At 37.6% G+C, this 25,606-nt stretch overlaps 1 protein-coding gene across 1 annotated transcript in view; it reads left to right on the top strand.

The window, feature by feature from the left end:
• The window catches only part of sptlc2a (serine palmitoyltransferase, long chain base subunit 2a), a 34,146-nt gene extending 16,784 nt beyond the window's left edge, over positions 1 to 17,362 (top strand). Inside the window, exons 10-12 of the mRNA XM_067455704.1 lie at positions 8,360 to 8,495; positions 9,169 to 9,298; positions 15,617 to 17,362. Coding sequence (XP_067311805.1) covers positions 8,360 to 8,495; positions 9,169 to 9,298; positions 15,617 to 15,736 — 386 coding nt within the window. The 3' untranslated portion in view covers positions 15,737 to 17,362. The remainder of the gene's footprint in view (positions 1 to 8,359; positions 8,496 to 9,168; positions 9,299 to 15,616) is intronic.
• Positions 17,363 to 25,606: the final 8,244 nt, after the last annotated feature.

Genomic DNA, 25,606 nt, shown 5'->3' with positions numbered 1-25,606 from the left:
CTGAGAGCGGAGGAGCTTTTACTATGCCGCAGACAACCGCTTCCTCTTCTTTTAGTTTGTATGCGCTTGTGGGGTAACTCTGCCCTGTTTTATCATATTAGATACATTCGAGTGTGCTGAAAGTTATGCTATAATGCTATTCTTTACATTTGCTAGATTGACATTGGGCCTGGTAAAACATGGTACTCTCAGTGAAGTCAAGAAAACAACTTTTAAACTTAAAAAAAGACTAACTGTGTTGCTGTTGAGCTATATAACAATGATTAATTTTCTGTCGATGATTGTATCCAAACAGTTGTTCACTTGTCTAATAAGACATGTAGTATATTAAAGCTACACTGTGTAACTTTTTTAGTTTATTCTTAGCTAAAAACACTTAGTTCTTTCAAAAATATATGTGCTCATTAATGTATATTTACTTCTTTCAAGAAATAAAGTTTATAATATGCTATTGAAAATACATACGGGTGAGGGGTTCAAATGCCGGTCACCATGTTGCCCCTACATCTTGAAAGTACATTAGCCAAAGAGGGACATACCCGTTAATTCAAGCTTCGCCTTTCGTGTTTTAACACTAGATGGCACCGTGTCGAATGTGAAGAGGGAGATTGCCATGTTAATCTTGGACTAAATCGGCCACCGTAGGAGTTAAAACAAAATCAGAATTAAGAGGAACAGAAACTAATATTCACTGGATGGTCATATACATTTCACCGCTAGATGGGGGAAAATATCACACCGTGTAGCTTTAAGGCATCTTTGGTGTTTCCTTGGTTTCTTCAAAATAAAATAAAAATTAAGGAAATTGCACGGTTATGTCATTGACATACGACTCGCAGACATGGTCCGTGTCCTGGTTAAAATGTATTATTTCTCTAGATTTAAGCATTCTTTGAAACACATATCAAAAATATACAACAGTGTTCTAGTGTTTTTTTGGCTATATTAATCCAAAAATCTTACATATTATGCCTTTAAGGCAGTGTTATTTATTGTTTTGACACTTTGACAGGTGTGTGTGTGTGTGTGTGTGTGTGTGTGTGTGTGTGTGTGTGTGTGTGTGTGTGTGTGTGTGTGTGTGTGTGTGTGTGTGTGTGTGTATATATATAATATCTCTGCTGATATGACAGGCGTAAGAATATATGAGTCTCCTAGTGTTCTCCAGACTAATTTACCCTCCGTTATTTTAAATTAGTCTATTAGGAATTTTTGGGGATGATTTTTAGCACTTGGAATAGAAAAATCAATCATTCTTTTTACATTCTTTATGTACTCTTTTAAATAAATTTAGAATTTATCCACAATTTCAAAGAATTGCTGTGCAACATTGTTTGAATGCCTTTTGGGGCTTTTAGGTACCCACAGTAATAACAGGTTACTGATTAACCGATGACATTTATTGTAGATTAACTGATATTGGAGATGTGGAGAATGCAAGAGTGAGAACAAAGGTGGACCAAACAATCATTGGGTTTGTGTGGGTTTGTTGGGGGTTGATGCACAAAGAAAACTAATCAAGCAAAGGTCAACTGGGAGACATCCTGTGTATCCTCATGGGAACTGAGACCTTTTCGTCCCCTATTTCTTTGGTCCTTTCATTCTCGCTTTCTGTGGCCCACTCCGGCCACACTTGTTCTTTTCCGTTTTACCCATAAGTCAGCGGCGGTCATGTTTGATTTGAAGCCTGCAGCACTGTATTGATCTGACAAGTGACTTCAGTGTGAACAAATTGCCTCCAGCACTCATTTGCCGCCAGGCCTACAATTTATATTCTTTCATAACATGCCATTTAATTTCACTTTTGTTAAAACTAAGATTCCAATCACTTTTATAGCTTATGCACTATTAAATAGTTTCAATAGCATCTAATTTAAGACATTCTTTTTTGAGGCGGTAAATAATGGCGCTAACATACAGTAGTAAACCTTAGTAAATCGGATTGCTTGATTCATAAAAAAATGACTCTGCTCACATAAATGTTGTGTCTGAAAGGGAAACTTCTACAAATGCATATGCAATAAGTTCAGCCCCGAAAATAACTCTGTCCATGACTTTTCAGCGCTAATTTATCACTGCGTGTCTTTAGTAAATCCTGACAGCAGTTTTTAATGGCAAAAGATGGTCAATCTGTTAGTAAATCTGGCCCTAAGATTTAGAGAGCATATCTTTTTATATTCAGTATAATTGTATTTTATCTAATTGCACTAGCAGATCCCCCCACCACACACACACACTTTTAGTATAAACTTGTTAAAAACAAGTGAAAATCAGAGCAGTAAGGCACAACATATTTTATTATATTCAAGAAAGTCTTAAAATCTTCTGCATTGTTGCTTTAAAATTAAAACCCAAGTCAATTAAAACCAATTTTTGCAGTTTAATGAGGCAGTTTGTCCTGGGCTGGCCTAATTTTCAATTCATTTATTGTTTCTGAATACAGATGCAGATGATGCTTTCACGGTCTAGTGGTTTCACAGTCCAACGTGTCCCTGGCCTGAGTGGAAATAAAGTTTTCTTTCGATCAGATCTGGCTTTCAATCCATCCAAAACTCCTACCGTCCCCACACAAAAATGCAGTTTAATAAATATGCCTTGCCATGTTTGTTCTCAGGAGAAAATGAGCGCACAGAGAGAATTCTGAAGATCCTTCCTAGTAAATCACAGTAGTTACCCAAGTTGGCGTTTTTATCTTGCCGTGATGATTGGCACACCTGATCTCATTGTTAAGCCTGACCACTTCTCTGTACACACAGGCAGACTCGGCAAACACTGGACATTCATCTTTGTCTTGAGGTGTTGACTTGCATGGCGAGAGAGGGCAGATACGCATGTTTTAGGTGTAAGAATGTGTTTACCCACACCCCCTCTTTAGAGCAGGGTAATGGATTGTTATTCCAGATGTTATGATGTGCTTCTGTTTCTTTGACACTTCCATTGTTGTGCGAGTATTTCAGGCCAACAGACCTACCCTATCAGCATCCATTGACCACTAGAGCTGCAATCGCTAATACAATAGAATTGATTTATAGGATCATTGCCAGGCGCACACAAAAACTCTGCCACGTCAATGATTTCACAAAGAACCGTGGAATCTCTCCATTCCACAAAAGTTTCTTTATATCAGATAAAGGTTATTAAAGTGTTCTTTACACACAACAGTGTGTAAAGTGTATTTTAACAGTGTATTGTCACTTTACATTAGCGGGAAATACATTTCTATGTGAAAAATAGAGGGTAATATAGGTGGTTGCTCTGTCAGGTGCATGTGCTGATTGATGTGCTTGAGATGGGGTGACCAGACATCCAGTTTTTCCCGGGACACTCCCATATTTCAGCTATATTTTTAGTGCCCCAACTTATTATGAAAAAATCATGTTTTGTCCCGTATTTCTAATTTTCCAAAATTCAACCCCTATCTCATCCTGTAGTCAACCATGAGAAATCTTGTCACTTGAGAGGGTTTTTTTTTCCCTGCACAAAAATGACATTTGCTGGCATTCATGCAAGCATTTAATTTTTGCAACAAAGCATATCCTTGGCATGTTACAAGAAACAAACTCCTCTAAAAGAGTACAAATACACACATACTGTACGCCTTAAACGCACAACAACGGAAAGAAAGAATAATGTCGACAACATGTAATTGAAATCCTGCATGTAAAAAATATCAAATAATAGTATTTTTATAAATATAATATAGTTTTATAGGATCTACACTGTTATGGTTTTGATAGAAATCTCTTAATCTCACCAAGGCTGCATTTATCAGAAATATTTATAATAATTTGTGTATTTATATTCAGAAATACAGTAAAAACCGTAATATCGTGAAATATTGGTTTCTATTTTTATATATTTTAAAATGAATCATGGTAAAATAATTTATTTATTAGCAAAGCTGACTTCATTCTTTAGTGTCAAATAATTGCACACAAGAAACATTTCGTATTATCAGTCGTTTAGCTTACTAAGATTCTTTGATTGAATAGAAAGTTAAAAAATAACAGCATTTATTTGAAATAAAAACCTTTTTTAACATTATAAATGTCTTTACTGTCACTTTACTTTGATCAATTTAATGCGTTCTTGCTTCATTTCTTTACAAAATCTTACCGCCCCCAAACGTTTCAACAGTAACATCAATGTAAAATGTCTCTTAAATTTACAGAAAGAGTGATGTTACTTGGATCAGAGTAGTGCATGGGGATGGCTGTGAAAAGAATCAACCTGTGAACGGGTGTAAAATCACCATTCATTTTCCGCTGACTTGGATGGCGACATCAGCATCGTGGACAGCTGCTAGCTAGGGAGCACCATCGTAGCCCATGAATGATTGAGGCCACAGATTTGAGCCTGGAAGGAGCTGCTGTGCTTCCTGTTGCCCTTCTCCTGAGAGGTCCTCGTAAGGGGCGAGAAGGCTTTCGGCACGTCGGCCGCCTCTCAGCTCCATACTGGTGCTTTTACTTATCTTCTCCCTTCAGATGAAAAGGAAGTGAGAAGGAACTGGCGTTTCAAAAAAGGGAAACAGTCCCCACATCTGGAAGCTCTTTTGGTCCCTTTTGCTGCCTCTCTCGCTTCAGATCCTCCAGCCCTGGGTCTGGAAGAAGTTAGCGGGGGTGTGCGTTGTGAAACTAGCTGTTGAAAAGGTACCCCCGAAAGATTTACTTTTGAGACGTGCTCCACCTCGGTGCACTCGCCCTCCCTCCCCCAATGCCCTATGGCCCTTGCTATCTCAACGGCCCAATGTTAGGCAGCTTGAACTTCCATTTAATGGCTATTGCTTTCAGATGCTCATTTTCATAGAGTTGTTCACCTGAGCTGTTTGCGTAGCTGATCAATTCATTAGAACCTCCACATGATCCTGTTAGGGCTGTCAAACATAATAGCCACAATTTAACTTGGCCTTCCTGATTGTGATGAGAACATGTCTCCAACCTTGGTTGATTTATTCTCATCAGGTTCCTGATTCAGCTATTTCTTATACATTATTAAAAAACAAAAATATAAATTGCATTTAAAATATTTGTATTTAATGTTTTGATTACATTTTTAAAATATCTCAATGCTCAGTTTGACAGTCCATCCAGAAAAACTTGATTATGCGATCGCCTGATTTAATGCATAATCAGCCAAAGTCTGCATATTTATGCAGGGGACGTGCTTTTTTTTCAAATACGTCACACTTTCGCCACTTAAATTGTCGATTTACGCACGCAAAATATGCAGGGCTTGCATAATCCCCACATTTTCATTGCAAAAAAGTCACATATATCTTAGCAGAGAGTTGAAATATGTTGCGTTTACTTCACACAAAAGCAGCCATTTCCCCCTATTGCCATGGGAACGTTATAAAAGGACGTAATTGCGCGACATGAACTTCATCAAAAAGCAGCAAACCCTGAAGATGGATGTTGAGGGATGAGGATGACGCTTGATTGGCCAGTGTTAGAGGCTACACAGTTATAGTTTTCATTTTCACAGTGGACTGTTGTAGTTTCATTCAGGAGTTGATGCAACTTTACAGTTGGTTACCAGTGGTTTAAATCATGCTAGTTTCAAAAACTTTACAGTTGGTTACCAGTGGTTTAAATCATGCTAGTTTCAAAAACTTTACAGTTGGTTACCAGTGGTTTAAATCATGCTAGTTTCAAAAACTTTACAGTTGTAAGTATATTAGTAGTATGTACATATACGTTACAGTAAGAGCACTTTATTTAACAGATGTCTGTTTTGTATAGCTACCTCTGTAAAACATGAGGCACACATTTTATTATTATTTTTGTTCATTCATTTTTCAATTCTGGTTGTAACGTATTCCATTTTTAAAGCTACAGAACTTTTTTGACTCAATGTTTTGTAAGTTTGAGCCATGTGTTTATTAAGGTCTGCAATAAAACCAGATGAGAACTTACATATTCCCAGCACTTTCTGTGATGTGATGTGCTTGCTTATCATAGGAAATTACTCTTTACATTAAGGTAGTAGCCTAGTGAGAAGAGGGTGTTGAGGGAATCACTTTTTCTCTTCTTTATCATACCGCGCAGCTTTTGCAAGTTTCCGCAATTTCATTGCATAAAATTACATAAATATTTCTCATATTCCATTGCATTTTTTTAAAGAAAACGTGCCACAAAATCATGGATTTTTTGCCGCAACAATCACAAACAAAATCCAAATTTTTCTCAAAAAAAGGACTGGTTTGAGCATCATTTCCAAAATGAAACCAGAGATGTTCAAGAGCTTCTAAACAGAAAGAGTAAGGTTTAATAATGAATACATTGCCCCAACTACCATTCAAATGTTTTTTCAAAGAAATCTCTTATGTTCTCCCATGCTGAATTTATTTGATCAAGAACACTGTAAAAATGGTAATATTGTGAAATATTGGTAACACTTTAGAAAAAGGTCTCATTTGTCAGCATATTATTAACTAACATGAACTAACCATGAGCAAGGCATTTGTTACAGTATTTAATAATCTTTATTAATGTTAGTTAATACAAATCCAGCTGTTTATTGTTTGTTCATGTTAGTTAGTGCTTTAACTAATGTTAACCCATAAACTTTTGATTTCCATAATGTATTAGTAAATGTTTAAATAAACATTAACTAAAATAAATAAATGCTGTAGAAGTATTGTTCATACTTAGTTCATGTTAACTAAAGTAGTCAACTAATATTAATGGTAACTAATGGAACCTTATTGTGAAGTGTTACTGAAATAATACAATTTAACTGTTTTTAATTAATTGAATATTAGTGTTTAAATGGTTTTTTAAAATAATGTGAATTGGACTGGTGCTACAGGAATATTGGAATGAAAATATGATATTTATAATGATATTAACCTTCTGTGAAACTCAAAAGAAGATATTTTGAAAAGTCTGTTTTCTTGTCCATTCAGTGATAGTCAGTGTTGTTTTGAATCTCAGTGACTTTCAGTGTACGGACAAAAACAGTTAAAACATTCTTCAAAATATCTTATTTTGTGTCCCACAGTGGAAAGAAAGTCATGTTTTGAGTGACACAAGGGTGAGTAAATGATGACATTTTAATTTTGGGTGAACTAGCTGCTACTAAAAACGTTTGATCTGAAAATTGAGAACCACTTCCAAAGATCATAGCGCTACTCTTTCCGGCTGATAAACCAATTGTAGGAATCACCAGGAACGAAATTGGGCTTCCAGTGTGTTTAACGTTACACATTGGCCTGGCTTAATTTCCTAAACCACAGAGCGGCTGACCCGGTCATGACTCGTGGTACCTGCTTTATCTGTCAGTGGCCAATTTACATTGGGGGATTGAGGAAAGAGTCCAGTTTCACAGTCAGTCAAGTCTCCTTTCACAAGAGCTCATCAGATAGAACCTCAATAGCCCTGTCATATTATAGATCGGGCCAAATTGTTCAACCATTTTTTCTTCTTCTTTATTACCCTTGTTTTGCAAACCCACTAAAAAGCTGAATTTTACAAGGCCAGACAGAATGCTAAGTCATTACAGCAAAGCGACCTTTTGGTACCTTGTATGCACAGCAAGGATGGCAATTGTTAGATTCTAGGCGTCTGGATGACACCGGGGTGAGACATAGTCACAGAGCAGGAAATTCCTCTGTTCAAGCTTTTAGCATGCGTGGAATGTTTGACGAAGCAGAACCAAGGCTTTCAGAAACGTAAAACCTTTAGCATGGCTCTCAGATCACTGCGGTGGACTAAGTGTTTTAAGAGCTCCATTGACGTGGATCGCGAAGCAATCCTCCCCCAGGGAACGTACGTCCCACTTCAAGTGGGAGCTGTTGAAAAATCAAGAAGCTAATTTTCCTGTTTTTGTCAGGATTATTGGAACCATTCCGGGAGATTGTTTGCAGTATAAGTCTCATTACCGTATTCTTCTTCCGCACCAATCACGCATTGGATCATTGCATGCTCTTGTAACCTGCAGCACCAGGGCTTTGTTTATCCAGCTGATTAAAATCTGTCCGGCATTAGGCATCAAGCTTTGATGGATCTGAATTGTGATAAAAATCACTTTGGAAACATAGATAGTAAACCTCTGAAACGTTTTCTGTGCCTTGATATCATGGGGGAAAGTTAATCTGTGGTATAAAATCAGCAGGTTTTAAAGATTTCTTCTTGAACATTTTCAGATCTACCGATCATGGAGGCTTAAAGTATAAAGTTTATAGCTCAGGTGGCCGACTTTCCTAGTATCTGAAGTAATGAGTTTTGTGGCTTGGCGAATTTTAATTGTCTGATCGCATGAAAGCCTGTGGAAAAAGATGCGGAGTGCCAGATGAGACAATCTTACTTTTTTCCCTCTGAAAACTTCAGCTTAATGTTTTGGTTGCGTTTCTTGTTTTCAGGCCGTGCTCGTATCCAGCGGTTGGCTGAAAACACAGTCTATTTCCGTAGGAGACTGCGGGAGATGGGATTCATCATCTACGGCAACAATGACTCACCTGTGGTACCCATGATGCTCTACATGCCCGCCAAAATCGGGTTAGTCTTCCTCTCAGTCTCTCTCTACAATCTCTCAGTATAATTCTACATACTGTTAAAGGAATAGTTCACAAAATAATTATTCACACTACCCATATCCTGGCATGCTGTTCAAAGGAACACAAAAGGAGGCATTTTGAATAATTTTCTCTAAAAAGGCCATGAAAGCATAATAAAAACTGTCTATACAACTTAATATGCATTACATTCAAGTGTTGTAAAGTCTCAAGATAGCTTTGTGTGATCAACAAGTCAAGTATTTTAATTTTAGTTTATGTCTGTAGTTAGTTTGTTTATGTAGTTATGTGCTCTTGTCAGTTTTATTTCCTTAAAGTTAAAAATTTTATTTCATTTTTAGTTTTTTTATCTGATATTTTAATTTAATTTTTAGCTTTATTTGAATTATCAAAAAAAAAAAAAAAAAACATGAGAGTGGTTAACTAATGACAGAATGTTCATTTTTGGGTGAACCGTCACTTTAAAGCAATTTTATTGATGACAAATTTCTTGTTTAATGAGATTTCAGGTCTATAACTGTCCAAATAAATCCAAATATACATGTATTACACCCGTAATAGATTCATAATAGTTCCTCGTTGTAGAACACAAACAGGCGAAAGCTTAGTTTGGAAGAACTTCTTGCAAATTGATGAGGCTGTGTGTGTGTTTCCAGGGCGTTTGGTCGGGAGATGTTGAAGAGAAACATTGGCGTAGTGGTGGTGGGCTTCCCAGCCACGCCGATCATAGAGTCCAGAGCCCGCTTCTGTATCTCTGCGGCCCACTCCAAGGAAATGCTGGACAGGGTAACTACTCATTTTCTCGCCACAGTGAATACATCCAATAATTTAGATCTTCAAAGCAGCAATATGCCCTTTTTATTGGCCTTTGTTTCTCATGCCATAAACTTTGGTGTTTACAATGGAATATGTTGACTTGATGGGAAAAAAACTGAGTTTAAATGACATACTGATGTTAAAGTCGAAGTACAGAGACCCATACGGTGAGTTTGGTTGAAATATGCTTTGCATTTCAAAAAAGATGGATGAAAGGATGACTTTCAGCAGGAATTAGACCAGACGAGTCTGTGGTCTCTGTATGTCAAGTTCAAACCCCTGTCCATCAATCTTCTGAAATGTAGTATCTCAAACTTGATACACACCCTTTATGTTTGAAAATAATCGCTGTCTAAAGAATTCCAGGCTCCTCCTCAAACTGTCCTGTGCTATAAATTAATACAGGTCTCGGCTGAGGCCGTTTACATAAGCAGCGCCTGCCACAGGGGTCTGCACTGGCAGGAGATCAAAGAGCATCTTAATCTGCCTCCCCAAGGACACTTTGATTTAACTATGGTGAAAAGCACACCGGCCGCTGGCCCCCTTCCCTGTGCTTAAGAAAACACTATGTACTTTGATGTGACCGGTTATCACGTCAACACATTTTTAAGTGTCCTTCTGACATGTTTCTTGCATTTCTTTCATTGCTGAATGACTTAAGATTGTACAAAGTTCAAAAAAAAAAGTTTGAAGGTTTAAGGGCTGGGTGATATTTACTGTGTATCTTGATTTATGTATTTGTCCTCTGTTATTTTATTTGATCATTTCTACTTTTAATTACAGTGACCATTATTTCAAGCAAACAGACATTTTGACAAGTTTATTTAAATGTATGCCAGTATTTAAAACAAATGGTAAAAAAAAAAAAATTGTAATCTAGTTATTAATATTAAATAAAGGAAGGGTTCACTTAATTTTAATTACTCCATGTTTTACATACCCTCAAGGCAAAAAAATTGAACTCTTCTTATTTAGTATTTTTTTTCTTCTTTCCAGCCCAAATATTTAAATATTCTTAAATTAAGATGCATTTATGAGATAAAAAATTTCTTGTTTTCTGGGGAAAAATATCAAAATGAAGTGAGTTTTTGCTTAAAACACGCAAAATGATCTGCCAATGGGGTGAGAGAACCCTTATCTTATTTCAGTTTGGGATGAAAACAAGACACAAGATTTTAATCAGAAAGAAGACAAAATGTCGAATGAGTCCTGCACACTGTGCGATTTGAATCTGTATTTAAACTGGGTCATCAATGTAGTAGAAATGTGAAATTATTTTTGAATTTGGTGCTTTCTAGACTGAGAAAAGTCAGAAAATTTGTCTCATGGGGATGAAAGACTACAATTCCCAGAATGCTTCACTGCCCTGTGAGGCCATTCCCAAAGCCACCTACTGGATTACTGTGACTGAGTTGAAGAAGACACTACAATTAAAAACTGAACATAGCTGTGCACTATAATGAGTGTGTCACCGCGCGAGTATCACAGCACTGAGCACTAACTGCAGAAGTGAGATAAATGAGCTGAATGAGCTCTCATGATGAGAGCTGAGGTAATCGCGACTACACTCGCGGCATACATTCACAACGCGAGTTCAGTCTGGCACGTTTCAGTTCATGCCTTTGCAAGCTTAACTTTCATAGAAATTAATTTGAGATGTTCAAAGACTTCCATTGCTCACCATAACTCCGTTTAAATGAGTGCCTGCAGCTGTGAGCTGAGCTCTGAGTGTGATCTCCATCCCCCATGCGTGGGTTCAAAACATGCGGAAATGGCTCTCTGCTGGCTGTAGTCTTAAGCCTTTGGCTAAACATTCCTCCTCCATCATTGGAGGAATTTTTCCAGAAATAAAATGCATAAATCTCAATTTGAACAAAAAAAAAAAAAAAAAAAACATTGTGGGGGGAAAGCACAATCATTTGAATATACTCCAGGGTTTCTACTGATACAAAGCCATATGCTAATCGCTGAAGTAACCCTTTAATGTCAGACTGTACGATCTGTACAATAGTCAAGGGGCGCTAAAGACAGACGCACACAAGAAAGCTCGTCCGGAGTTTTATATCATCAATCAATGACGCGCTCGGTGACAGTGAGCTGCATTACACGCGAGACTGAAATGGTGGCTACAAATAAATCTCTAACTCTGGTTTTGGTCATAGTTTGTCTTGAAAAACCGAGATATTTGACGGTCGTCGTAGGAGAGGTCACTGAAGGATTGTGTGCCAAATCTTTTGACACTGCCAGAATTTCATCTGAGGTAAAATTTAATCGCAGTGGTCATTAATCGGCTGCCGATGAACATGTCAAACTAACGATCAAAGATGTCAGATTTTATCCTAGGATCAGAGGAATCTTTTAGGATTTGCAGAATTTTTCTCCGGCAAAATTGTGGGCAAAATCACAGTGCTCAAGCCATCCTCAGACTTTCTGATGAACACAATTGTTATATAATTGTTTTTAAATAAAAGTTATATTTAAAAATATAAAAATATCCTGAGACCAGGGAGAGGTTGAAAAAATGCACCATAAGCCCTGTCAACAAAGCTCTCCACTTAATATTTTTGTGGGTGTAGTCTTTCGACACACGTTCTCACTCAACGGAAGAAAAAAAAAATCATAACGCTCCTGTACAAGGGCGAAGGGGCCAAGGAATGAATGTTTCAGTTATAGAAGCTTTTCAGCAGATGGAAGCATGAAGATCTCCAAAATCTCCTGATGGCTAGCTGCATTAACCCTGCCCTTGATAAAACACAGTGGACCAACACCAGCAGCTGACATGGAACCCCAGACCATCACTGACTGTGGGTACTTGACACTGGACTTCAGGCATTTTGCCATTTCCTTCTCCCCAGTCTTCCTCCAGACTCTGGCACCTTGATTTCTGAATGACATGCAAAATTTCCTTTCGTCCGAAAAAAGTACTTTGGACCACTGAGCAACAGTCCAGTGCAAGCAGTAGCCCAAAAGTGGCTTGAACCGGGGAATGTGGCATCTGTAGCCCATTTCCTGCACACGCCTGTGCACGGTGGCTCTGGATGTTTCTACTCCAGACTCAGTCCACTGCTTCCGCAGGTCCCCCAAGGTCTGGAATCGGGCCTTCTCCACAATCTTCCTCAGGGTCCGGTCACCTCTCCTCGTTGTGCAGCGTTGTGCCACACTTTTTCCTTCCCGCAGACTTCCCACTGAGGTGCCTTCATACAGCACTCTGGGAACAGCCTATTCGTTCAGAAATTTCTTTCTGTGTCTTACCCTCTCGCTTGAGGGTGTCAATGACGGCCTTCTGGACAGGGTCGGATCGGCAGTCTTACCCATGATTGCGGTTTTGAGTAATGAACCAGGCTGGGAGTTTTTAAAAGCCTCAGGAATCTTTTGCAGGTGTTTAGAGTTAATGAGTTGTTTCAGATGATTAGGTTAATAGCTCGTTTAGAGAACCATTTTATGATATGCTAATTTTTTGAGACAGGAATTTTGGGTTTTCATGAGCTGTGTGCCAAAATCATCAGTATTAAAACAATAAAAGACCTGAAATAATTTAGTTGGAGTGCAATGAATCTAAAATATATGAAATTTAAATTTTTATCATTACATTATGGAAAATAATGAACTTTATCACTATATGCAAATTTCTTTAGAAGGACCTGTATATATATGATCGCGCCTGGTTTTTGACTTTATTTGTTTGAAGTAATGGCGTTTGGAAATGCTAGATGAGATTCGTCTAATATAAGGTAAAAAATTACATAAATAATGTTTTGGTTTCTCACAGAAACCAATCGTTTCGTTTCTTAAGACATCAATGTGTCTCCACGAGCCACAGGGTTTAATATGGATTCGTGTCTGTGTTTTTTACTCTCATAGTGGCTCCCATAGAAATACACCCTCTTGACATGCATTATACGACCAACGGTTGAGGTATAATCTTCATTTGTGTTCTACTAAAGAAAGAAACACAGCTACATTGTGGATGCCCTGGGGGTAAGCAGATAAACATCAAATTCTCATTTTTGGGTGAACTATCCCTTTAAGTTTGACTCAATGGACTGTTAAGCACTGTGGAGCGCATTGCGGGGCATCGGCATCCCAACTTTCCTGCTAGATCTCATCAAGGACCGCCATTCGGGCACCACTGCCAAAGTGAGGACACACTCTCTGAGGAGATTACAACCGAGTCATTACAAGTCAGGCAGGCCTGCATTCTGGCTCCGGCACTTTTCTGCAGAGCTATGGACTGGATCTTCGAGCGAATAGCACCACGGAATGGTATTAGGCTGCCAGAACTGCGGATGATGTTGCATCAGAACTGGCAACATCCCTTAAGCATCTCGAGTTGGAGGCTTCCCACCTGGGCCTACACCTGGGTAGCCGAATCAATATTGCAAACATCATTGTCAGGGATCAGCAGTTGGAAAATGTCACACAATTCCCATATTTGGGTGTGTACAAAACTCAGATGAAATGTGCACAGCTGATATCTTACGCCGCCAAAATGGTCTGGATGCTTTAACAATGAGATAATTTCAGACCCTTTTGGCATCACCAGAGGATCCAACTTAGTACAAACTCCGGTTCTATTCCACATGCGTGCTGCCAATCCTCCTGTACTCATGTTGTCAGTTTACCCATCAGTATATTTCGACTCCACGGGTTGCCAGTTGGTGGAAAACACAGCATATTGCTTATGGGATCAGATTCCTGCCAATTGTATCGCAGTCAAGTATTTAAAAAATAAGCGTGAATCAAAATTTTAAAAACACATGTGAAAATATAATGCACAAAACTGGAAAAGCAATGAAAAGTTACCCAGAATCACAAACAACGTGGTCATAGAAATACAAATAATAAGCGTGAGTCAAACATTTAAACAAGTTTAAAATTATATTGCTCAGCTGAATCATGAATTCAAAATTATCTGAATCGCACACAAAATCATGTTTTCTGCTCTTATTTAAATTTTTTGTATGCCTGTGCTCTTTTCACCTTTGCTCTTGTTTCCACATTCTGCGCTTTCGTTTCCAAATGTTGCAGTTCGAGTTTCATATAAATCAGGGGCGGATCTTAGCACCACCATTGGTCCATTATTTCTAGATTGACAGATTATCCCGTAGCCAATCAATGGAAGAGGGGAGTTGACATCACAAAGCATCTCATGCCGCTCAGTTCAACCAGCCGCTGTTGACTTGAGCTACGAGTTTAATGCACTCTCTATCACTGTATCGGCAAGGAAATACATTATTTTATTGTTATGAATATAATTAATTTTTTTTGTATGATAGACGTTTTAGGGGGGTTTCTCACAATTAAAGCAGTCAAATGACGGTGATCACGACTGGGTGCTTACAGACGCTTGGCAAAAATGTTGATTCACGCTTATTATTTTTTTTATGCTTCACTGCAATACAATTGGCGGAAATCTGATCCCATAATTGCTGTCATGGAAGCCAGCAAACAAACTGGGTCAGAGATCGCCGATTCGACCCAACCTAAAAAGCCTCTATCCATCTGAAAATGTTCAGCGCTAACTTTTTCACTGAGTGTCTTTAGTAAATCCTGTAAGCAGTTTTTTAACGCCAAAAGAGGATTTGCGCTAGTGCAAACTGTTAGTAAATCTGGCCCTTGGTGTGAAAGGGCCTTTTACATTTGCCAAATATATAACTTTTGTTATTCAAAAACAAACAAACAAGACTGTACCAGATGAAAGTAAAATGCATTACTTTCCATAAAAAGTAACAAACACAATAAGTTACTTTCTTATGGCGTAAGACAACTGTAATGCATTACTTTTCAAAGTAACTTTCCCAGACAGTGGCAATATATGATGTCAAGCAAAGAATTCTATAAACATTTTTGATGAAGCAAACACTGAATAAAAATTTTGAACAGTTTATCCTGAATCATACTGTTATGATCAACACTTAATGTCTAAAATTCTCTCACACGTCGCAAGAAAAAAAAAATCTTGAAATTAGACTAAAAAGTGCATTAAAATCATTTTAGTTTTCAGTGTTGCTCCGTTAATCATTGTGAACATACCATGAATATAGAAAATGTTGATTTGCCTTAGTGCATAGTCTTATATTTCTTTAGAAATGCACAGGTTTCCTTAATTTACTTTTAAAATTTAAAAAAAAAAATTTTTTTTTTAAATTTACCTCTAGCACCACCATGACTATATTATATCAAACTTTTAAAGTACTGCATGGTAGGTGGCAGCTGTTTCTCAGCATTAGCATGTTATGACTTACATGTGTAGCCCTGAATGTAATGGAGCATGTTGATTGTTTTCAGGCGCTGGATGTGATCAGTGAAGTAGGCGATCTGCTGCAGCTGAAGTATTCACGGCGCAAAGTTCTTCCCTCGTTGGACCGGCCCTTTGACGAGACCACATACGAGGAGAACGAAGAGTGACATACTTCCTATCTAAACCAAATGTGCACTGCTCATCTTCTGCTCTCCGAAAGGAGGCAGTGAACCACTTATAAATAAATACAACTTCTTTTCTTTTTTTTTTTACTTGGGTATATCATCTTTATTTTACACATAAAACGCAACATATTCTGATGCTTTTAGTTCTTCACTCCCCAGTTCTTCAGCTGCGTTTGTCACCTCAGTTTCATTTTGATGTGAAGTTAGGGGTCTGTGTTTAACTCGTCGTGGCATTCGTTTCGAGAAATAAATACTTTGATTTTTCAGGCCAGCCACAGGGGGCTTTGAGCTGCTTGCGTACTTGCTGAAGTCATATTTCACTGCAGCCCTCGAAACCATTTTTGTGTACAAAAAAAAAACAGTAAATGAGAACAGACAAGCAGCAAACCCATTCTGAGGATCCTGACTTGTGAAAGGAATTACAGGTTCTTCTTATTACATTGTCAGTACATTCACTTTGTTACCTTAATCAAACTCCAAAAGCTTTACAACTTGGCTTACTAGTTGTTTTTTTTCACAGATTTTGACTTGCGACCAGCACCGGTGTCTTGCTTCAATCTGGATATCGTTTTTCTAGTGTTACTGGGATATTTATTTTTTCATCAAGATACAAATCGCAGAGGGCAATGTTAGTTATGTCTGCGGGAAGTTTAGGTAGAAACCTGCATATTTATCAAATTTTCACCTCTGAGGAAACTTGGATGCTGATTATATCCATTATCGCCAAAGTTGCAGCACAAGTTGTGCTGTAGGATTCCAAAATCTCATTTAAAGTATAACTTAAATGCTTGTTGTTGTTTTTTTATAAATATGCAAAACTTATGCCATGAATAGCTAATAATGCACTCAACAAAAGAGCTCACTGTAGTTTTATAAGCTTCCCTCAGTATTGACTGAAGTTAATTGTCTTAAGATTTCCAAAGTCTAAACACTTTTCAGCATCCATAAAAGGAGCTTTATGTTGTGTATATGTTTCTTTAATGTACATATTTATTTATTATTCATGTTTCATATCTTTTATCATTGTAGAAGTGCTTTAATCATCAACGGCAGCTCCAGGTGCCTCTCATATGCACATGCATGTGCATGCTCTCAGTGCACATACTACTGATGAGTATTTTTATATTTTATTATTCCCAGCAAAGCATGTGGGATGTAATCACCGGTTTATGATGCTTTAAAGGTGCTGAACTGTGCACACTATGTTCTGTTTTGTGGCTTATTTTGCTTTGGTCTGGTGGGAAATTACATTCTCCCATGTTTAGCACAAGCCTTTTATGACATCAAAATCCAGGGATATTTCTTTTTATCATATAACCTTCTTTTTTTAGATCGAGAGATGTTTAAAAAAGTTCTTAATATTACAAACACTGAAATTTAATAAAGTGATGATTGTTCCAACTGCTACAAAGACTTATCGTTCTGCTAAAACACGTGATTTACCAGTACATTTAATGTATGTGTTCTAATACAGCTTGGATTTTGCTGCCTGTAGCACATTCTGTTTTTAAGACCTACTTTTGAATCAAAGTACACTGTGGGCTTCATCCGTTCAGGGCTTGTTTCACTCTAAGGAAATTAAATTACAATTCCTAAATGTATTGTTAAGGTCTTTTGTTTCTTTTTCTCACTTTACATTTCTGCACATTTCCTGACTGACGTCACAATGAAATTATATCGGTAATCCAGTGGCAGCTAGATTACAAGTGTGATAGTTTTGAATTATTACCTCCGAGGTCTTCATATAAATGACCACAAGACCACATTAGAGAAAACGTACTGTAAGATTCTTGGAATTCATGATTGGCAAAGCGTTGAATTACACAGCTCACAAAAAAAGTACACAATATTTAGACATGTGACTTATATATTTACATTTTTTTAATAAACATTAAATGATAGAACTTTTAAGCAATCTATATTTTAAAATTACATTTATTTATAATTGCATATATTATTTTAATTACAAGCGTGTGTGTGTGTGTGTGTATATATATACAGTATATACATTCTCCTAAAGGATTATTACGAACATAATACTAATACCCTTTCGCCTTCAGAACTGCCTTAATTGCGTGGCATTGATTCAACAAGATGCTGAAAGCATTCTTTAAAAATGACGACCTATATTAATAGGATAGCATCTTGCATTTGATGGAGATTTGTGGGATGCACATCCAGGGCACGAAGCTCCCGTTCCACCCCATCCCAAAGATGCTCTATTGGATTGAGATCTGGTGACTGTGGGTGTACAGTGAACTAATTTTTAGTACAGTGAACTCATTGTCATGTTCAAGAAACCAATTTGAAATGATTCAAGCTTTGTGACATGGTGCATTATCCTGCTGGAAGTAGCCATTAGAGAATGGGTACATGGTGGTCATAAAGGGATGGACATGGTCAGAAACAATGCTCAGGTAGGCTGTGGCATTTAAACGATGCCCAATTGGCACTAAGGGGCATAAAGTGTGCTAAGAAAACACCCCTACACCATTACACTACCACCACCACCAGCCTCCACAGTGGTAACAAGGCATGATGGATCCATGTTCTCATTCTGTTTACTCCAAATTCTGACTCTATCATCTGAATGTCTCAACAGAAATAGAGACTCATCAGACCAGGCAACATTTTTCCAGGAGATGAGTGGTACTCGGTGGGGTCTTCTGCTGTCGTAGCATATCCGCCTCAATGTTCTGTGTCGTGGCTTCACAAATGCTTTGCTGCATACCTCGGTTGTAACGAATGGTTATTTCAGTCAAAGTTGCTCTTCTGTCAGCTTGAATCAGTCGGCCCATTCTCCTCTGACCTCTAGCATCAACAAGGCATTTTCGCCCACAGGACTGCCTGCTGGATGTTTTTCCCTTTTCACACCATTCTTTGTAAACCCTAGAAATGATTGTGTGAAAATCCCAGTAACTGAACAGATTGTGAAATACTCAGATCGGCCCGTCTGGCACCAACAACCATGACATGCTCAACCTTCTTTTCCCATTCTGACATTCAGTTTCGGGTTCAGGAGATTGTCTTGACCAGGACCACACCCCTAAATGCATTGAAGCAACTGCCATGATCGGTTGATTAGATAATTGCAATAATGAGAAATTGAACAGGTGTTCCTAATCCTTTAGGTGAGTATATATATATAGGCATATATGCATATGCTACTGAACAAAAGTTTGCGGTTGGTGCAATTATTATTATTTATTTAATACAATTTAAAGAATACAGTTTAAAATAACTTTTCTATTTTTATATATTTTTAAAAATATATATTTTTGTGATTGCAAAACTGAATTGACGTGACGTGATCCTTCAGAAATCATTATAATATTCTGATTTAATGTTAAAGAAACATTCCTTATTACTATTAATGTCAAAACCAGTTCTGCTGCTTAATATTTATGAGTAAACTGAAAAAGAATTTGTTTCAGGATTTTTCATGATAGAAATCAAAAGAACTGCATTTATTTGAAACACTGTCATGATTGATCAATTTGGCTCACCCAAAGTATTAATTTGTTTTTCTTTTTATAATATATATATATATATATATATATATATATATATATATATATATATATATATATATATATATACATATATATATTGAAGGGGGGATTCTGAAATCCACTGCCGCTTCAATATACCTGTATATATTTATATCCTAATTAACTTCAAAATCAAAACTTTAATCAATATTTATCCTATATTATTATAATGATTCTATCCAGTTATGATTTTGTTTTGTTTCTTGTTTTCTAAAGTGTGTATTTGGTCTCTGAGGAGTGACTGAGGGTCTGGCCTAGAGTTGTGTGATATGTCACTAAACACTGGCAACAAGGTCATATGTTTGGATTTTGGAGGTATCACACACCCCTAACATGTCAGGAGTGCAGTAACAGCGTTTGCTCACTTAGCCCGGCTTCCAGATATGAAATATGGATTTGTCTTTCATTTAATTATGTTTTATTTCTTTTATATTTCCTTTTACTGAAACACTAAAGACTCAAGATGAATATTGCCTGTACTATTGTGTGTTCCTCTCACTAAATGAAAGCACATGTTATCAGTATGTTTTGGTAAGAACTAGTTAGAACTGCAGCTTAATCAGCTCCAACCTTGGAGAGACTGTGTATCTGTGTATGTGCGCAATATTCTATGTTACAGATCAGAATGGTGTTCAATGGGCACCCTAAGAGATGGGTGGACTTGTTGTTCTGGGCAAGCTGGCGCCTGCTCCAGATCTGGAAGGTCACTACGGGCCTGATTCTGGGGTGAAAGCATCAACAAGTGACACGTCAGTGGAAACGTGCATCAGATTAACTGACTCGAGTGGAAATTTACCATGACTGTGCATTGTCTCTGAGCCAATCAGAACCATCCACATCGCAGTAATGACGTGGATAAGACCTTGAAAACGGTATAACTGTTGGGACAATTGTATGTACGATAGGGCGAGGCAACGAGACGGTGAGAGAGGGAGCGCGGCCTACGAACTCCTTGTGAGACTTGAAGCTGGCTTCTGCTTTTGAAACTGCAAACTATTCTTAAGTAAATTTTTCTTTTATTTAATTGGAATCCTGACTCTGTCTTCATTTCTTCACTACTGGTCCTGGGTCATAAGCTGTTAACCCCTAACAGTTTTGGTGGAGAATGCGGGCAATCATTCCTTGGTGACACCCCTGGCAAAACAACAAATAAGGTAGTAGAAAGCTTTAATTACTTGGATAGGGTTATCTGATTGGAAGAGATGGTAAAGGGGAACGAGAGAGCTTCACTTCGATAGGAGTGAGGAGTTGATTATACTTGTGTGATAGTATAAAGTAAAGTCGCTGATGGCATCGTTACGGTTAACGGTAGAAGGCAGCGCATTGAAGCGTACTCAAGAAAGGGGGCCCCGGTGGGCATTTAGTGCGGTCACTACCCCTACAGGAGTACGTCCCTGGAACGGTGTGTGAGTCCAGTAGGCATCGCAAACCTGCGCTATCTCTTCCATCTCAGATAAGGGGATCCCCGAACTTAGAGTTTAGAAATTAGTGAATCAGGCAGTCAGGGAATAAAATATTAGTTATTAGTTAAACTAAATAAAAATAGATTCAGGAGTTGTTTGCCAGGGATGCATCTGGAACGATCCCGAGTAAAATAAATATTGTGGCCCAAATTGGCACGGACCAGTATGTGTGATGTTTTCGTACAAGTGTCCTTTGCAGTTTCATCACGCAGAAGCCACAGCTGTGTTGGGTAAAGATCGCCGCCTCCATCTCTTGCTGTTTCGGTGAGTATGAACTTTGACTAAAATATGGCTTATAAATTGTGAGATGATCAGTAACTTGATCAGTCTTGATAATATATATTGAAATGAAAGAGAGCAAATGCTGTCTGAAGCCCTCACTTAAAAGAAATTTGCAGAACATATTTATAAAAAATAAATAAAACATGGCAGCAAGGTTTTAATTCAGACTGAAAAGTTAAATAGCAACTTGACTGGCTTTTGTAGACCCATTTGTAGAATGGGTGGGGTTTAACCCCTGAAAGAAAAATCCCAGAAGATTACTGAGGGATGGTATAGTCTAATTGCCAAACGTAATAAATTGTCTGAAATTACTGAAATTGAGCTGTAGTCTGAAAAAAGGGCTTGAGATTGTTTTTGAAAAAGCGAAAACACCAAGATGTGTGAGCAGCCAGTCTTATCTGCCCCCTCCCCTCTCGCGCGCTCTTCTCTTCTCTGTCCGAGTGAGTGCCGCTTTAGGCACCGCCTTACAGACTGGGAACTAGACTGAAACATGCCAGTTGCTAAATGACAGAGAGTTTTAACCCTTTCGCACGTACGTTCTTAAAAATAAGACTGGCAGCCTGGCGTGAGTTTTTTTATTGCGACCGTTATTATGCAATGACATGCGTTCTAATTTCCATGGAAACACACATCAACCTTGACACGTGAGGTTTTGCAGTGACGCAGTCACAATGGCGCTTGTGGTGGATGACCGCGTGCAGGTGAGCACTCTATGAATGTTTTGCTTTATTTTTTAATTCAAAACCTTTCACATTATTTGTTAGCGTGTACACTCTATGGTTGACATGTTTCTGTTGCTATTTTTCCCCCACTGCTTTGAATTTCGCGTGCACACGGCTTTTTGCATCTCCCTCACAACATCCGCTTGACAAATGGTGAGTATATTTTTGTTTTTTTTCCTCCTATTTTGGAGCATATATAATTATTTACAAACATGCAATAAATATGAATAAAGATGTTAAAAAAATTATCTTGTAAAACGAACAGTTACTCAATAATGTGGACGTTCAAATGTCATGTTTGTCGTTTTGCACATTGCAAATATTCCCCGTGCATTCGGTAAAGTTATTAGGGTTCAGTTGACTTGATACGTAACATGAATATATTATTTATGTTTTAGTGTTAATATTGTTACTGAGTTTTATATTTCACTAGCAAAGCAGAGAAAGCTATATGGTCACGCCTCACTTACTATTAGCTTGCAGATTACATGATGTCAAATGCATACATGATGACCTTTTCTCTGGTTAGAATGTGTTTTATAAGTTTAGCATAATTCAAACGTATGTCATTTGTTAAAAAGAAATTGCAAAATGTACACATTTCATTCATGTTTTATTAAATCTCAATTTAAGCTAAATGTTTTTTTGTTTAGACTATTATACACTTTCTAATAAAATTACAAAACAAATTATAAATATAATTACAATGAACAACAATCAAAATAGTATTATAAACAAAACAATAAATATACTGTGGTAAAACAATCTTTAAAACAAACTATATACATATGTTTATACTTACTAATAACAAATAACAAATATAATTACAATTAATAAATAAATAAGTAAACTGACTTTTTACAGGATTAATAATTCTTCAGTGTGTGGTACTCCTCAAAACATGGGACAGCACACAAGGGAGTGTTGCACGGCACACACATGTGCTTGGTCATGCGCCTCTGCTTGCTCTTGCGTGTGCTGGAGAGGCAGACCTTGCAGTGCCGCCTGGTCCTGCTGCCCTGGGAAGTGGTCTGAGGGACTTCCGAAAGAAAATGCCTGGCTGTAAGGCGCAGAGGAGTGTCTAAGGCAGGTCGCCCTCCTTTGGATGGACACCGCGATGTGCTGTACTCCTCCAGCAGCCCTCTCATCAGGTTCGTCCTGAATTGCAGGGAGGTGATTTCCTTTCCTACTCACAGTAGAACAAATTGATAGGGCGTAAGGAAGAGAATAGAATAGTATGTGACAGTGTGATCTGTTTATTATTGTACATTTTTTTATAGAGGGTATGCACGTGACCTCACTGTCAGCTGGAGTGAATTCGATTAAAATGTGATTCTCATAATTGCATGAACACACGTATGCCAATTTTAATCGCATTAAAAAGGCATGTAAACACCTTATATCTTATACCTTAATCGTAATATTGCAGCTCTGACCAAAGTGCATGTGCGCGGACATATACGGATGCTGTGCGTTGTTCACACAACTTCATGAATGAACTCTGTGACATTATTCTGAAGTTTTCTCTTCTCCAAATGAGTGTGGTATAACTTATTAGCAAACAATAAAAATTGCATTAGAAGAGAGATTTAAAAAAAAAACTGTTATAATTGAATTAATTCTTTATTTAGTTATAATTGAATTAAAATATTTTAGTTATACCGTAATTAAATTAATTTATGGACTGACACAATCTGTTCAGTAAACCACTGTTTAAAAAAAAAAAAAATCTATTTTATATTTAGTTCTCTCCCCTGCTGTACCGAACCGTGACTTCAGAACCAAGGTGCATACCAAACCGTCAGTTTTGTTTACCATTACACCCTTAGTATATTGTATTTATTTAAAGCATTCACAGGCTAACTTCTTGTTGGTCCCATAGAGTCTATGCTGTCAGTAACGGAAGCACAAAAGATTAGTTCTTTTGAGTCTCGGGTTTGAGTCTTTCGTTCTTCCTGTTAGTCCCATGCTGTATGCTGTGTGTGTGTGTGTGTGTGTGTGTGTATGTGTAATATATATATATATATATATATATATATATATATATATATATATATATATATATATATATATATATATATATATATATATATATATTACACACACACACACACACACACAGTTGATTCAAAATGAGTCTAATTGAATTTGTGATGTTAGACTTGAATAGTCAATATATTTCCTATATTTGTATATGTCTGATATTAACTGAGAATTATATAAAAAATAAAATAAAAAAATAACTACGTGCTTGTTACTAAAAAGGTTGTGAACTAGTGTTCAATACGGTGACAAGTCACGTGACAAAAGAACGAACGACTCAAACTCGAGACTCAAAAGAACTAATCTTTTCTGTTTCCGTTACTGACAGCATAGACTCTATGGGACTAACAGGAAGAATGAAAGACTCAAACCAGAAAGACTCGTAAGCACTAATCATTTTTGTTTGCAAAAATATTTCTGATTTTTTTCAGAGGGTCATTTAAAACTGCTGTTGCATTGTTTGCAAAGTGAAGACACCGGAGGAGCAGAAGGAATCGGTCCTGTGAAAACAAAGACCCGAAAAATGGTGTCAAGAGCATGGGGTCTGTGCTCCAGTAATCCCGAAGTGATGGCTTTTTAATCACCCCCATAAGGAGAACTGCCACTAAAAATGTATACATTTCAGGGATATTTGTTGGAACCCATTTAACCATTTTTCCCCTCACTTCTTTTTCTTTCAAGTCAGAGGCATAGCGGTTCGTTTCCTCCACAATTTCTCCGACAACTTCTTCAGTGAAGAACAATTTAAAACAATTTACCTCACTGGGGGATTCTGGTGGATTTTGCACTCCACACTGTTGGTCCTCAAAAGTGCCTGGGCCAGGAGGATTAAAAAGGTTGGTTACCTTCCAGGATGACGAGCTTACCTCAGCTGCGTCATTTGATGGTGAAATATGCTCTGGCGTTGTGGAAAAAGTCTCCTCTTCACCCTCGATGTTGTCAAGAGCTTCAAGGTTCGGGGGAAGGTCTTCATCACTGTCACTCTCTGCCTCACTGTCAAAATTCTCCTCATCAGAATTAAAAAAAATCTCCTCCATTTCCTCACTTGTCAGTTGTCTTCTTTTGAAAAAAATGTCTGCCATTTTCTCTGAAGTATTTAAAAACTGGTAAATTGTATTGAAGTTGTGTCTGCAGTGGGTACCAACGCGAGTGTGAGGTAACAGTGACGTCAACAGTGACATAACTTGTCAGCGGGAAAAAATGCTTGCAATGCATGACTGTTCAAATGTTTTATTTAATAATTTTTATATCAAATATTTTCAAACTTCTTAACTAAATTAAATGGATGCAAGCTAACTCCTTATGGTTTATATATTTATTAAAAATATGTATGTTAGTTGCTCTGTAATTTATCACGGGCTGTGGGTGTGGCGTCGTCATGTGTTTACAACAGTACCAGGGAGGCAGTCAGCTGGATTTGCGACAGAAGATCACCCACTTCTCCTGATTATATGTGACATTACATGAGGGAACAGCTCTAGACTGATCATATACATCAAATGGTAGTAAATGATTGTGTTAAATGATATGTAATGTTATAGCGGGCTAACGTCATGGGCATTTGTGCCGCGATTATGTGTTTACAACAGTGCCAGGGAGGCAAAGCTAGCTGGATTTATAACACAAGATCACCCACTTCTCCTGATATATGTGATTTTACGTAAGGGAACAGCCTAGACTGATCGTTCACGTCAAAGGGTAGAAAATGATTGTTATTTGATCTGTAATGTTATCACGGGCCAATTATAACACTGAAATCTTGCTGTTATATATATTAGTATGCAGTTACAA

This window comes from Pseudorasbora parva, chromosome 10 (genome assembly GCF_024679245.1).
Source record: "Pseudorasbora parva isolate DD20220531a chromosome 10, ASM2467924v1, whole genome shotgun sequence".
Taxonomy (NCBI): Eukaryota; Metazoa; Chordata; class Actinopteri; order Cypriniformes; family Gobionidae; genus Pseudorasbora; species Pseudorasbora parva.
The sequence above is the reverse complement of the archived record's forward strand: the minus strand, read 5'-3'. Positions and strand labels throughout refer to the sequence as shown.